The following is a 16524-nucleotide window of genomic DNA, read 5'->3' on the forward strand; positions in this document are numbered from 1 at the left end:
ATGCTGTTTGACTCTATAGGTGTGTGTGAAAACAGACAAGTTCTGCTCGTTGACCTTTCACACGGTCTTTTCTTCAAATAGAAGTAATGACATTTTTGGTTCCATTGACAAAACAAACTGTGCTGCTTGGTATGAGGACAACAACAAATGTCTGCTTTCCTTTCCTGTTTTTCCAGTATTCCCCAGTATTCCAGAGCAGCCGGGAATGCTCTGCCCCGGAGAAGACAGTGAGTAAACCTGCTCTGCTTTCATTCTGTGAGATCAAGTGAGAGTGGATGTCCTTGGACACGTATGTGTCCACGTGACACAGATATCCAGTAGGATTGTCAGCGTTAACGTGTCATCACAATTCAAATGTGTAGCACATGTAACCCGTCTGGAGCGCAGAGTGACTCAAAATCCCTGCAATGACTCTGTCAACACATTTCAGGCAGTCTGGCCGAAGTTTGTCCGTGCTGCGCTGCAGATGGGTTAAAGATTCGAATCACGTTAATCCTGATGCTGCGTTAACATGTTAACGCTGACAGCTCTAATATCCACGTGTTCATTTTCTTTGTTTCCACAGCTGATGTGTGCGCTCTGTCTCAATAATCAGGTGTGTTGACCTGTTTTGCACCTCTTCTGTCATTGTTGTTGTTGCCCCTGCAGTTCCATCCCACACATGTGCGATTACTGTAGCAATAAAATGAACGTGTCCATCTCAGTCCATGCATGTGTGTTTCAGTGCATTGACACCCGTGTGTGCGCGTTCTGGTTCTTGTATACACTCTGATGGGAGTATAACAGGAACATGTTGTGCAGCAGTGGTGTTGACCCTAGATCTCAGTCAGAGCTGGTGGCAGTGGATTGGTGTGTAGAGCCAACCCAGTCCATATATCCCCAGTCCCAGTTTACCTGCTTCCAGACACCATGAACACCTTCCTGGGTTGAGTGTGTGTGCCCTGCCAGACTGCAACGTGAGAATATTTTAATGTTATGGCTAGGGATGGGTATCGTTTAGGTTTTATCCGATACCGGTGCCAAATCGGTACTTTTGAAACGGTGCCGGTGCTCAAACGGTGCTCAAACCGGTGCTTAAAGAATGGAGAACACAAAATTGGTCCAAAAACCTCTCATATTCAGCTGTTTTTTGTAAAAAGATAACAATGTTAGCCTTTTCTGCAGCTATGGGGCATATATGGTATCACTCTTGGCTGGAAGCAGTGCTTAAACAATGGAAAAAACACAAACTTTGTCCTAAACCTCTCATGTTTAACTGTTTTCCACTTTTTCTTTGGTCATTTTAGCCTTTTTAGCCAGGGTGAAGGGAGTATCTGCCATCAAACAAGAGGACAGCCGCATGTAGCTATGATGATGTTTGCTAGTTCACCTTACATGCATTAATGTAATAACGTGGTTAGCCTACTCACGCAGAGAAGAACGGCTGCTGCTGCCATCATCATCCGTCATCATTTCTGCTACACTGGCAGGGCTAGGGGCCAGGACTCTCCTCTTCGTGTTTTTGGGGGATGTTGCATAACAGGCAACCCACCCGCAGTAGATGTGCACGGTGTGAGGTCTCGCAGCAAGCTATCAAGTACGGCGCATTTCTGGGCTTTTAAAAAAAACGCTATGCGTCGCCAGGTGTTTCATCGGATTTGAGGTGTTACCTCCTTTGACAGTATCACAGTATCAGCTTAAAGCACTTGTTGCAGGCTGCTGAGTTTGCATATTTTGCTATGAAGTACAGCCAGACTTTTAACCGCTTCGCCTTGGGCATTTTTAATCTGTAGCTCTGCTTTAACAGAACGTACGTACGTACCTGGCCCCGCCTACTATCCTCGGAAACGTAAAATGATGGGCTAGAATCTAAAGTGTATCACAGCTCAGGAAAAAAAAGCACCGAAATAAAGCACCGAAATGTGCGCTGCTTTTCGGTCTGGTTACTACCGTTTATGTCAGAACCGGTGCCATCATGGCACCGGACACCGGTACCCATCCCTAGTTATGGCTGATATTTAATTTCTGTGGATTTTGGGCCTTCATGTAAGTCTGCAGGTGCAGGGCTCTGAACATCAAACACTCTATATTAAACTTCTTAAGGGTGATCATCAGCTGGTTCTTGAAGAATTGAGCATGATATGGTAAGCATGCCCATATGGAAAAGATATGTATAAATAGGGATTGGTATCGTTTAGGTTTTATCCGATACCGGTGCCGAACTGGTACTTTTGAAACGGTGCCGGTGCTTAAAGAATGGAGAACACCAACTTTGTCCAAAAACCTCTCATGTTCAGCTGTTTTTTTTTGTAAAAAGATAACAATGTTAGCCTTTTCTGCAGCTATGGGGCATATATGGTATCACTCTTGGCTGGAAGCAGTGCTTAAACAATGGAAAAAACACAAACTTTGTCCTAAACCTCTCATGTTTAACTGTTTTCCACTTTTTCTTTGGTCATTTTAGCCTTTTTGGCCAGGGTGAAGGGAGTATCTGCCATCAAACAAGAAGACAGCCGCATGTAGCTATGATGATGTTTGCTAGTTCACCTTACATGCATTAATGTAATAACGTGGTTAGCCTACTCAACGTAAATTACACACGAACAAGATTAAGCTACTCACGCAGAGAAGAGCGGCTGCTGCTGCCATCATCATCCATCATCATTTCTGCTACACTGGCAGGGCTAGGGGCCAGGACTCTACTCTTCGGGTTTTTGGGGATGTTGCTAACTCCGGGTCCGATAACAGGCACCACACCCGCAGCAGATGTGCTCGGTGTGAGGTCTCGCAGCAAGCTATCAAATACGGCGCATTTCTGGGCTTTAAAAAAAAACGCTATGCGTCGCCAGGTGTTTCATCGGGTTTGAGGTGTTACCTCCTTTGACAGTATCACAGTATCAGCTTAAAGCACTTGTTGCTGCTGAGTTTGCATATTTTGCTGTGAAGTACAGCCAGACTTTTGACCGCTTCGCCTTGGGCATTTTTAATCTGTAGCTCTGCTCTAAAAGAACGTACGTACCTGGACCCGCCTACTATCCTCGGAAATGTAAAATGATTGGCTAGAAGTGTATCACAGCTCAGGAAAAAAAAGCACCGAAATAAAGCACCAAAATGTGCACTGCTTTTCGGTCTGGTTACTACCGGTACCCATCCCTATATATAAATCATATAGAGTTTGTATCTGTCTTGTGTGAAACTTGTATGAAAAGCATACAAGAGTGAAAACAGATATAAGATCCCTTGAAAAATTATATAAATGAAACTTGTATGTTTTGGATACTTACTAAAACAATATATGAAAGTAACGAGAAAGTGGCCACTTTCATGAGTAAATCATATAAGCCTTATATGATTCACTATATGAAGTAGGCCACATCTGATGCAAGTCTTTTATAAGTTTTTACTATTTCTTTTCCATATGGGTGGATTTCAGTAAGAAAGCACCTTAACTGAATCTTTTTGGTGTATGAGGGGATTTTATGGTTGGACTTGAGAAGCAGTTTGAGGTAACCAGGAGTTAAGAGTTTATCCTGTCCGTGTAACACATGCAGAACTATTTTAGACGTGTCGGTCAGGAAGCTTTTCTGCAAAGATGTTTCTGTGTCATTTGTGTTTTTGCTGAGTTCATGTGTGGAGTCGTCACCGCTGCTGGCTCCCCATCCCCACCAGTGTACTGTCAGGTTGCTGCTACACTCCCTCGCTGCCTATTTGCTGTGACAGCATGTTTCAGCAGCTTGTGTTGGACGCTCCTGAGTGTGCATGTGCAGAAAAGCCTGTGTGTATGTGTTTGAGGGGAGGTGAGCCCTGTGCTGTTTTCCTGTGCCATACCACTGGAACCGGTGTGAAGACACAGCTGTAGGTAGGTAATGAGGGATCTGGATCAGGGTCACACACACTCAGTTAGATCACTCTTGTGCTCTAAGCTGTGCTGGTCACACCCTGTGGACACATGTAATAATGTACATTAACATTGTACTAATTGTGGCTTCCTGTTTGGCTGTTTGTCATTTAACCCTCCTTAACGTAGTGCTGGTGTTGATGGGAGGAAACAAGGACTGAAGGACTGAGCTGTTTTCTCCTGAAGGGAGGAGGACAGAATAAGAATGAGGAAGCAGGGAAACATTGTTACTCATTAATGTTTAGACTGTGTCTGTTTTTCAAGGCAGACTCAGCGCTGACAGCACTAGTAGCTACTAAACTGAATGTACTGAAGCAGTTTTCAAGGCTTTGTTCACTTCAAATAAAATGCTTTAAAATAATTCCCAGTTTTCCGTTGTGGGACTGAGCCATGGACTTTGTTCTTGTTTGTCTGATTTATAATTATGTGTAGTTCTGTTCTGCATGTCTTTAACTTTGGTCCAGCCTACATTGGTTCTATGGTTTAGATATTCTCAAAAGGTATCACAGATTATTTCATACTTTTTAAGTATAGCGTTATTTTTGTGCCACTATTCTGAGCGCACGTAAAACAATTTGCAGGTGCAAGTGTTGCATTTTGAGGAGAATTTTATTTTGAGTGAAGAAAAGCTAAATTTGAGTGAACAAAATCCATTGCTGCATGCAAAATTGTATTTCAGTGTTTGCTATTATCCACACACACACAGTAGCAGCCCCTCTTGCTCAGTTTTTGCATTTGCGCTTGCTCGCAATGTGTTGCTTGCGCTCTCAACATTTCTGCCCGCGAGCGCTCAACTCTTTCTGTACACCATTATATTTGTGCCACAAAACCAGCCAATCACAGACTTGGATGCAAAACGGCCAATCAGATTTTACTCAAACGAGGTAGTGGCGGAGGAACACAGAGTGGCGGAGTTTGAAATATTACTCTTTCTGGGTCACAAAATAAACTTTTAAGAGATTTTCATGTGAGAATATTGCTGTGTAAACTGTGAGCAAGTGCAAATGCAAACACTGAGCGAGAGGAGCTGCTGGTGTGTGTGTGTGTGTGTGTGTGTGTGTGGATAAAAGCAAACAATGAAATACATCTTTTGCACGCAGCAATGAATTTTGTTCACTCAAATTTAGCTTTTCTTCGCTCAAAATAAATTTTTCCTCAAAATGCAACACTTGCACCTGCAAATTTTTTTTTTTTTACATGCGCTCAATTTTTTTATTTTTTTTTATGCGCTCAGAATAGTGGCACAAAAATAACGCCATACTTAAGTAGTAATGTAATTGTTCTGCAACTCAACTCGCATTGAAAACTGTCACAAAGAGCAGGTGAGAGCAGCTGTCACTGTGAGGATACTGGTAGAAAGGATCACTGGGATCAGCTGGTGTTGCTCATCTTGTTATCTGCTGATGTTCATCCTTTGGCTTCTGAGCTGGAGTTTCCACATATTTAGCTTTGGGTTGTTTGCTACGAGCTTTGTGTTAGCATGCTGTATGTGCAGTAGCTCACAGCAATGGATGGCTGTTTGTAGTTTCATTACTTTATTACATGTAATGTAATGTGATTACATTAATAACTATTTTCAGTTTCTGGCTCTCTTATCAATCTCTAGCACTCTTTATCCTGTCTTCCTCTCATCGCTCGTGGTTGGAGATTTGGTGCTATATACAGTGGCTTGCAAAAGTATTCGGCCCCCTTGAACTTTCCCACATTTTGTCACATTACAGCCACAAACATGAATCAATTTTATTGGAATTCCACGTGAAAGACCAACACAAAGTGGTGCACATGTGAGAAGTGGAACAAAAATCATACATGATTCCAAACATTTTTTACAAATAAATAACTGCAAAGTGGGGTGTGCGTAATTATTCAGCCCCCTTGGTCTGAGTGCAGTCAGTTGCCCATAGACATTGCCTGATGAGTGCTAATGACTAAATAGAGTGCACCTGTGTGTAATCTAATGTCAGTACAAATACAGCTGCTCTGTGACGGCCTCAGAGGTTGTCTAAGAGAATATTGGGAGCAACAACACCATAAAGTCCAAAGAACACACCAGACAGGTCAGGGATAAAGTTATTGAGAAATTTAAAGCAGGCTTAGGCTACAAAAAGATTTCCCAAGCCTTGAACATCCCACGGAGCACTGTTCAAGCGATCATTCAGAAATGGAAGGAGTATGGCACAACTGTAAACTTACCAAGACAAGGCCGTCCACCTAAACTCACAGGCCGAACAAGGAGAGCGCTGATCAGAAATGCAGCCAAGAGGCCCATGGTGACTCTGGACGAGCTGCAGAGATCTATAGCTCAGGTGGGGGAATCTGTCCATAGGACAAGTATTAGTCGTGCACTGCACAAAGTTGGCCTATATGGAAGAGTGGCAAGAAGTAAGCCATTGTTAACAGAAAACCATAAGAAGTCCCATTTGCAGTTTGCCAGAAGCCATGTGGGGGACACAGCAAACATGTGGAAGAAGGTGCTCTGGTCAGATGAGACCAAAATGGAACTTTTTGGCCAAAATGCAAAACGCTATGTGTGGCAGAAAACTAACACTGCACATCACTCTGAACACACCATCCCCACTGTCAAATATGGTGGTGGCAGCATCATGCTTCTCTTCAGCAGGGACAGGGAAGCTGGTCAGAGTGGATGGGAAGATGGATGGAGCCAAATACAGGGCAATCTTGGAAGAAAGCCTCTTGGAGTCTGCAAAAGACTTGAGACTGGGGCGGAGGTTCACCTTCCAGCAGGACAACGACCCTAAACATAAAGCCAGGGCAACGATGGGATGGTTTAAAACAAAACATATCCATGTGTTAGAATGGCCCAGTCAAAGTCCAGATCTAAATCCAATCGAGAATCTGTGGCAAGATCTGAAAACCGCTGTTCACAAAAGCTGTCCATCTAATCTGACTGAGCTGGAGCTGTTTTGCAAAGAAGAATGGACAAAGATTTCACTCTCTAGATGTGCAAAGCTGGTAGAGACATATCCTAAAAGACTGGCAGCTGTAATTGCAGCAAAAGGTGGTTCTACAAAGTATTGACTCAGGGGGCTGAATAATTACGCACACCCCACTTTTCAGTTATTTATTTGCAAAAAATGTTTGGAATCATGTATGATTTTCGTTCCACTTCTCACGTGTACACCACTTTGTGTTGGTCTTTCACGAGGAATTCCAATAAAATTGATTCTTGTTTGTGGCTGTAATGTGACAAAATGTGGAAAAGTTCAACGGGGCCGAATACTTTTGCAAGCCACTGTAAATAAAATTGAATTGAACTGAATAATTAAACCTTGCAGCAGGTTACATTTAACACTGCTGTTAATGAAAGTGTGCCTAGTTTGTGTTCGTGCTTCTCCATGTAATCCTGCTGTTGTCAGAAGCTCTGTGGACACCTGAGGCCTGACTTTGTGACTTTGTTCGGTGTGTTTTGCTCATTTGGTCGTCTTGAGAATTCATTGTTCCCTGCACAGATTTCAGGTTCCAGATGAAGGGGCTCTTGGGGATTGTTGGGATTTCCCTCTAATATCATGGGTCCTGCTATGGTTTGGAGCCTGAGTAAGATAAAGGAATTGGTTTGGATTAAATAAATCCATCCAGTGGCCGCTACATTAACACATAACAACTTTGGAATTCTACTAGAAACAGTCGATCATATTTGTTTGTCAAAGCTGAATTCGGGGCAAACTACGCTAAATTAGCGTTTTTAGCTAACAGTTACAATAAGCATAAAAGTTACTGTACGGCTATCATTTGTTAACATGACGCTTGTTCTTATACATGTAATACATTTATTACCAACCTGAGAGTTTATCCGCTGGTCATTTGACATGACGAATGACTTCTGAAGTCTTAATTCAGCTCAAGATGCTGTACATTCCCGTCAGTAACACTTTCGGTCCGCTAGTAAAACGTAGTTCTATTAATCTGCGCTCGATTACTCTTGAACCAGAGGATGTAAGTCCCAAAAAACTGAATTTTGGAACTGAAACTGAATGGTGAGAAGTGAATCTGAAATTATTCGAGAACTAAATTTCTAAAGGATAAAATGCAGTTTCAAAGCAAATAAATTCATTTTCAAAATATAAAATTCAATTTCAATTTAGTGATGATCATTTTCAAACCAATAAATTGAATTTCAAATTAGGCTAATTCAAATCCAGTTTTTAAAAGCATTTATTCAAGTTACAATTCAGATTCAATCTGAGCCATTCAAATATGAATTTAACTTCAGTTTCTGATGGCACAGATTTCTGCCCATACACCTCTCCTTTGGTTTCCTCTCAGATCAAACCTGGAAACTGTAGATGGCTTTCAGCGCACTTCCTTATAAAACTCCGTGGTTTTTGGTAAATTCACCAAAATGATACCAAGAAAATCCAACATGTTACTAATGTGAAGCTCTGTGCTGACAACAGATGAGGCTCTGCTTGAAAGCAGCTGGCTTTCTTTTTCTGTGTGTGTGTGTGTGTGTGTGTGTGTGTGTGTGTGTGTGTGTGTGTGTGTGTGTGTGTGTGTGTGTGAGAGGAAACAGACTCCCCTGTGTGCACACAGAGCGATGGAAGGTGGGAGGAGGCACTGAAATCCCGGATGATGTGCTCAGTGGATGGAGGCTGCCCTGCCTTGCACCAGATTCTGTGATAAAGCATTCCCCCTCACCACCACCAAGCCCTACCCATCCCCCCTCCCCTCCTCCCAGCACAAACCCCCGCACCACCCTAGCACCTCCCTCTCTCCGTGGCACCGCTGTCTGGCTAGGGAGGAGCCTCGAGTGCTGCTGCATCACAACATAGGTTGACATGAGATGTGGTGCGAGAGCGAGGGCGGGTGCATTGTACCGTACAGACATCGGCTCCAACACGGGCACTCGCTTTCCTCCCTGCTTCTCTGGTTTTTGTTCTGCCTGCAAAAGCCAAGAAAAAAAATGGCTGAGATGTGACTTCATCAAGGACGAGCTCCGCAAGCAGATGGGAGAAAGAGACAGAGCGAGAGAATCAAAGAGCCTTGTGAAGAGCAAGGAGAATATCTCAGAGGGAGGGAGGGGGGCGAGGAAATAATGAAATAAATCCCAGAGAGGAGAGAGAGAGGGAGGGATCGTCAGAGGGATGTAGCAGTGTGTATCCTCGCCAGCTCGCCACACACACACATACATGAACACACACTCACAAACACTGAGCGTGGATTATGTGCTGACAGAGGAGGACAGAGAGGAGAAGGCACACCGGGCGGTGAGCTATCTTATCAGCTATCCATCCTTCCACCCATCCATCTTTCATCAGTCTGTGCTTCCATGTCACACCACAGAGACAATGGATCTGTGCCGAGCGTGTGAATCTTCATCCATAACAAGGATGTGTGATTGATGTCTGCGTTATAGCCGGTTGGGCCACGCACAGCAGGCAAGGACTGAATGTAAGCTGCTAACAGCGCTAGCAGGGCAGTGTTTGTATCGCAGCCACGAAGGGCCGACTGTGTGCCACTTAAACGAGAGGCTACACCTGCCGACGAGGGTGACACAGTGCTGCTTTACATGTGAGTGAGGGCTTGCATTGTTATGGTGTCTGCTAGTGCTGCGATTCAGAGGTGTTTCAGTGACATCAACGTGATTTAATGGCAGCGATGCAGACTGGCACATCAGAGCTCTGTTCCACTGGATGCACTGGGATTTCTTAACCTAGATTGACTGGGAAAGCTAATCGTTTGTGACTGAGACTGTGTCTCTGTCTGACACAAATGTCACTGGTATAAAATGCAATAACAATTAAAGCTAGGATAGAAAACAGGGCAGTGATCAGTCTGTTGATGCAATGGGTGACCTTCACAAACCTGTCAGTGTTTCTCTCTGTGCCTTACACAGGATGTTTGCTCACTCCAGGATCAACGTCCTAAAAAGCCCCAAATCTTCATTTTCTCTGTGTGTATGTTGTCAAATAATGCGTGCACACATGCCATACAAGGCTTACATGACAATACTGGAAGTGTCTCTGTCTGTGTGTGCAGGAGCTTTATCAAATCTGAGAAAGTGAAATTGGTGACATCATCGGGGTTATCTCGGGTTGTAAACACACACTTGGGTCACAGTCTGTCTGGATTAAAGTCATATAGCAACAATGGTATTTGTCACCAGGTTGAGCAGCTGGGCAGAATGAGGATCCAAAGCAGCTTCATGGTGATCATGTCCTGGTATTTAGTGTCCACTGTGGACACCCTGCTGTGATGTTACCACTGGTTTCCCACCAGGTTGTTTCTTGGAGAGAAACCTGTCAATGTTTGAGGAGATTGTGGTGCAGCTGATTAGCAAGGTGCATCTATGTCATGTAGATAAAAGGTTAGCGTCCATGTGGATAGCATCTCCAAACCGCGGTGCTCATGGTTTAAAGGCACGCTCTGTGGGTGTTACTACAGCACGCTCTTCCTGTGCTTGATCAGTCGCTCGTACTTTGAATGTTTCTTTGCCCAAAGTGACGAGGCACTTCAGCGTTCAGCTTCTCCTTCCTTGGCTTGTTCTCTGCAGCGCTGGGGGGAGTATTACATCTCAGAGGCTATATCTGGCTCTGGAAACATTCTGGGCTTCTTGGGCCTATAGTGGCTGTGCTGTATGCAACGTGAGTCATGCTGGATATTGATCCTTTCTAACTATTTCTGACTGAGTGGGACTGTGGCACAGAAGGTTTGTTGGAAGTTTCTGTCATGCGTGCCAGTTTTGCTGACTGGACACTGACCTATTATTAGCTCTTTATGGATCAGCTGAACAGCTTTGTCTATCAGCAGTGTAGCCACTGATATGTAATGCTACATAATAACAGATGTGCTGGTTAGTGATGTGACTGTCAGTATCATCTGTACCATGTACAACAGCTGTCTCCTGGTTTTCTTCTGGAGGGCCCATTGATACTGCATTATGGGGCTCCAGTCAGCCTGCAAGTGGTTAATCTGGTTAAACTGGCCCAGTGAACTGCTGCTTTAATATCAGGCTAACCGTGGAGTAGCAAACCTCTTCATGTTACTCTTCTACAATGAGTCCCTAATTTAAAGAGGGAGCAGCATCTGTGTCCAGTCTTTGTGTTGCCACACTGTTGTTAGAAGCTGATGCATGTGGCGTGCAGAGATGGGCAGTAACGCGTTACTTGTAACTCGTTACTGTAATCTGATTACTTTTTTCAAGTAACGAGTAAAGTAAGGGATTACTATTGCAAAAACGGTAATTAGATTACCGTTACTTCCCGTTGGAACGCTGCGTTACTGCGTTACTAAAACCGAGATCTTTTTGCGAGAATGTCTCACGACAGTGACGTAAGCGAGTACGCCGTTAGTGACAACAGCTGTGTGCAGATCAACAGTGGATCACATATCGATTGTGGGAGAGAGTATGAGCGTGCAGCGTTTAAAGCGTGGAAGTACTGACCTTACTTTGAGTTTGATTCCATAAAAAGTGACAAAAACATTAGCGTCCGTTGTGCGTGGGAAGAAAACTTCTTTTTACAGCGATAAAAAACCCTAAACTTCCAAGCAAGCACCGAGTGCGCAACGACGTAATGCGCAACTGACCGCGGCACACCTGCACCAAGGTAAACCTCCGCCTACCGCAGTCCTGCTTTACAGGTGAAAATAGAGCAAAAGGACCGCTGAGCTTTGACTTTATTTATTTTCTGCTGTGTTTTACTTGCATCTATTTGAAAGAGTGAGTGTAAACACAAAAAATATTTTATTTTATGTGCTGAAATGTGCAGAAAATAGGTTTAAATGTTAAACTAATTTATTCAAGTCAGAGAATGTTGCATATAATAAAATTTTTGCTTGATGCATAAAGTTAAAAGATTAAAACTGATAAAACAAGTTAAAAAAAGAGACGTTTCCATTTGATTACATTTTGTATGATGGATTATGTAGAAAAAGTAGAATTGGGCTGAAAGATCTATCACTTTATCACCTATTCAGGTTGTAAACTGAATAGACACGAAAACACGATTTTTAAAAATCGTGTTTTTTAAAAAGTAACTAAGTAACTAAGTAATTAATTACTTTTGAAAATAAGTAATCAGTAAAGTAACGGGATTACTTTTTGGGGGAAGTAATCAGTAATTAGTTACTGATTACTTTTTTCAAGTAACTTGACCAACACTGGTGGCGTGTAATGGTATTGTGCAGCTACTGCAGTCCCAGCATGTGCACACACTTCCAAGTGTTAAAAGATCAGCGTGAGAGGATATGTGACAGAGCAGGCCACAAGCTAAAGGCTGTGTATTGGTCACTGTCTGCCTTTTGTTACTTATTACTGAACCTTAAAGGCAAGGATGGCTCTGTCAGTGCTGGGAGGTGTTCTGTGCAGAGACCACAGTGTTTCCATCATCAGCACTTCAGATAACACTCCAATTAGAAATGCACACAGCACTCATCCTGGTCCTAATCACCATGCTGGTTGGCCTTTCTTTGGAGCCTTTCTATATACTGATTAGCATTAATATGTACAAACAGTGTCGAGTGATAGTCTGCACAGCTTTCACTGTTGATGTAATATAGTCCCTTAAACTGAGCCCTTTATTGTCCCAATGTATTATTTACATTATAATGAGGAATGCATTGATTTGGCCGAGTACTGGCATACTTGGGGATTACATCATCTCATCAGCCCTGGCTTAGGCAGTGCTTTGAAAATCCACTTTCAGCATACTCATTACTTGCTTTAAGTTGAAGTCACTAATGTAATCCTGTGGGATGCCTCAGCTCACCGATATAATCTGATTGCTCCTGTAAACTGATGTAGCTCCATGGCAACCCAAAAATAACGACTGGTTTTTACGCTATAGCTCATATTGGTAGTCGTTCAAGTCAAGTGTTTTTATCTGACCAACTAATCCAGGTCATGTATGTATAGTCAAGATGCTTCATGCTTCTGACATCTTCATTCTACCAGCTGGAGTTTATAAAGTCCAAGAATATCAACAGTGAACACATCAAACTAAAGAGGCAGGTGAGTAATGTTTCAGCAGAAGTAAGTTGGAAAGGCAGTACTTCATGTTTACCTCCTCATCGTTTAGATGAAGTTTGCAGCCAGTCTGAGCCTCTGCTGTCAGACTGTATTTCAGCTGTGACAGGGTCATTATCGTGACCTCCACTGAAAGGAAACTGTCCTCTGTGCTCGCTGACACACTTCTTCAAAGAGTCGAGTGTGGGCTCAAAGCATAGGCGGAATCAGTCGCTGCTCCCTTTTTTAGCATCCCTGACAACTTCTTAAATACATGAACCAGGGTCATGAAATTCTCAGGGCTTAAAAACATTTAAGTTCAGTTCAAAACTGGAACCAAATCAGTTTTGCATGAATCACAATCTAAACCCCCAAATCATCTTTTCTGTGATCAGCTTTGCTCGTGGGCTGTTTCCTCATTTAAGTAGCAGGACTGTGCCACTCTAATGTCTAATGTGGCTTAACAGAAACCATCATTATCGCTTGTATTAATTAAAAAATTCACTGAGTGATCTTAAATCCTTCTTAAAGCCCCGACCCACCTTGGATTCCAGTGTTTCCCTCACAGAGTAGCATGTGTTGGTCAGTGATGTGTTATAGGCAGTACTGAACAAACTGCTTCACTTCAGAGCAACAGTGCAGCCTGATCTACCAGCACATTAGCTGCACCTGCAGCAACAGTTATAATAACGACACAAACTAAAGGAGGCTTTAGGCCAGAGCCCCAGCCTGATGTCACATGACGTCCTGGTTTAAAAGCTTTGGTCTTTTTAATGTCGCTCATTAGAAGCTGCAGCTGCTGAATGATGAGGCCAGGACTTCATGCTGTCATATTAAAGGACAAATGGTTTGTTGTTGGTGTGCCGGTGACAACTGTGAACAGGTTTGATACCAGATAGAAATATGGTTTAAAATGCTTGAGTGTTGTGAGGAGCTGTCGCTGGTGCAGCAGAAGGAATCCTGAAAAGATTAGGATGCTTTTCAAGCTCCTTCCCACAACAGTAGGTCAGAGCTGAGGAACCTTGATCGAAGAATTTTTGTACCTTGGAAACAAAAACAACAACTGCAGCGGCACACATTGTGCAGCCTGCTAGCTTTGTTTGTCCTGGCAGAAAGTAAGCAGACTTTTACTAATAAATGCAGAAACACAGTTTAGCTGTTTAGGTGGCTCTCAGGAATCACTGACCCGTCCTGTACAGTTACCACATTATCCAACCCCTGCAGTTCATCGGATAATGCGAGTATAAGGAACACTTTCCCCACATCCATGGTGATAGTTTTAATGACCTAAAATCAAGAATTTTACTGTGCTTATCTGAGGGCAGCTGAATGCTGTTCAAACCTGGTGCATGGCTGCCGCTTCGTGATTCTTCTTTTCTTTGCATATTTCTCACGTATACATTTCACAGCTCATCTTAATAATAACAGCTAATAATTAAATGCAGAGTGGTGTGTAAACACTCAGGATACACACAGGACAACCTGATCCAGCTCTAACTGTACACTTTGTCAGAAAGTTTTAAATCTAACCTTAAAACCAGAGAGGGTGGGAGCTGGTTTATCAGAAGATGAAGGCTCTGCCTCCTCTTCTACTTTCAAAGATCCAGAAAGCACAAGTAAGCCTGTAGTGCGAGAGCGATGTGCTCTAATGAGGTGAAACGGTCATTAAGATAAGATGGGGCCTGATTATTTAAGACCTTGTATGTGAGGAGCAGGATTTTGAATTCTGGATTTAACAGGAAGCCAATACAGGAGAAATATGCTCTCTCTTTCTAGTCCCTGTCAGGACTCTTGCTGCAGCATTCTGGATTAACTGAAGGCTTTCAGGGAGTTTTTAGGACTTCCTGATAATAATGAATTACAGTAGTCCAGCCTGGAACTAATAAATGCATGAACTAGTTTTTCAGCGTCACTCTGAGACAGGATGTTTCTAATTTTAGAGATGTTGCACAAATGGAAGAACGCAGTGTTACATATTTGTTTAATATGTGCATTGAAGGACATGTCCTGGTCAAAAATGACTCCAAGGTTCCTCAGTGTTACTGGAGGCCAAGGTCATGCCATCCAGAGTAAGAATCTGGTTAGATACCATATTTCTAAGATTTTCAGGGCCGAGTACAATAACCTCAGTTTGATCTGAATTAAGAAGCAGAAAGTTAGCGGCCATCCAGGTCTTTATGTCTTTAAGACATTCCTGCAGTTTAACTAATTGGTGTGTGTTATTCAGTGAATGGATCATCGGCTTAAATCCAAATTCATCTGTGTTCTTGATGTAACCCAACTTTGACCATGAACCCCACAGTCACTGTGAACAGTCCCACACACTGCTTTGCTGTAGATTCATCAAAGTACAACTAACTAACTTATTTGTCCTTCAGTAAACGTTTTCCAACTCTAAGTGCAGTTATGTCTCATTGTCGTACAGTTAGCAAACACTGACAAACTTCATCCAAGCAGTTTGTGTGTTTGCTGAAATGTGCTGCCCACTTTAAGCCTCAAGTATCGAACTATAGATGATCCATAAATGGGACATTTATTCCTCTTTCCCTGGTGATGAAGGCATCAGTAGGATTGCTGTTGGATGTGTCACTGTGCCCACATGTTTGATGTTGGAAGATGCACAATGACATGGAATAAAAACTCAAATCTGTTAAATTGTTAAAGCAGGAAGAGTTTTGAAACTGTAAGGAGTAGAACATGCACGTATATCAGGAAGTAACAGTAATCAGCTGTCTGGAAAATAAATACTTTCCACCTGTTATCAGCTCCCGTTTGGGAAGTCTGAAGGAAATCTTGCAGTTTTTTCCAGCTCAGGACAAAAGTACCAGGTGATCTTTGTACATTGATTGCAGTGTGATTGCTCTGCACGTGACTCTGTGGGGTTTAGTCGATGTTTGATCGTATCTCCCGACCCAGGTGTGGACTTCTTCTCGAGCTTTGCTGTGGTCCGAGTGGTCGTAACGTTGTCATTTTGTCTTTGCTAGTTAAACAGTTGTTCTGTACATGGTTCAGTTTAAAAGCCCTGTTTGAAAAGAAAAGTGTGTGTGAGTGTAACAGTCACACATCACAGAGCTCAGCTGTCAAAGAGCAGGAGCCGGCGATGACTTAGTTCAGTCTGGGACGTGCTGAACATGAAAGAGAGGGTTAACCACATCAGTCAGTTACACCTCTGTCAGTCATACACCAAGCAGCTGCTCAGGTCAGACTCACACCGATCATTAAAATGCTCAATAAACAATATTCAGGTTTATGTTTCTTAACGTGCAGAGTGATAACGAAGTACAGTTGTGCCCAGAAAAGTATTCACTGTTATCTGTAATAAAATACAGTGACCTCTGATCCAGTAACAAACCTAAACGTGTGTCTTGTACGGTCATACGTGATGTTACATCACACATGTTTACACACTGTGATTTCTGGAACCGTTCCTGAGCTCATGCAGTGACTTACCTCACGTCTGTTTCTATGCAGTGAGGACCCGCCTATCACAGGCATTCACCTGGCGTCCTGCTGTTATACTATAGAGGACGAGCCAAACACTGAAACTGTCAGTTTTCTGTCACAGTTGCCACATCCCAACTGTTTTTAAAGACGTATTGCTGCCAGCAAATAGAGAATGAGCTCATACTTTTGTATTAATAAGTGTGTGTATAGATGGGTTTGCAAACATCTCTTCTCCTGCAGA

The 16524-nt window shown here is 43.0% G+C and overlaps 1 protein-coding gene across 2 annotated transcripts in view; it reads left to right on the forward strand.

The window, feature by feature from the left end:
• Positions 1-16524, forward strand: part of prkcz (protein kinase C, zeta) — a 101979-nt gene that overhangs the window by 15613 nt on the left and 69842 nt on the right. For both annotated transcript variants that reach the window (XM_085444724.1, XM_085444721.1), the window contains exon 4: positions 177-227. In XM_085444724.1, the coding sequence (XP_085300850.1) occupies positions 177-227 (51 nt within the window). The remainder of the gene's footprint in view (positions 1-176; positions 228-16524) is intronic.

This window comes from Copadichromis virginalis, linkage group LG20, assembly GCF_057382275.1.
Source record: "Copadichromis virginalis isolate Kocher_CV1m ecotype Utaka linkage group LG20, C_Virginalis_male_GT1.1, whole genome shotgun sequence".
NCBI classification, from domain to species: Eukaryota; Metazoa; Chordata; class Actinopteri; order Cichliformes; family Cichlidae; genus Copadichromis; species Copadichromis virginalis.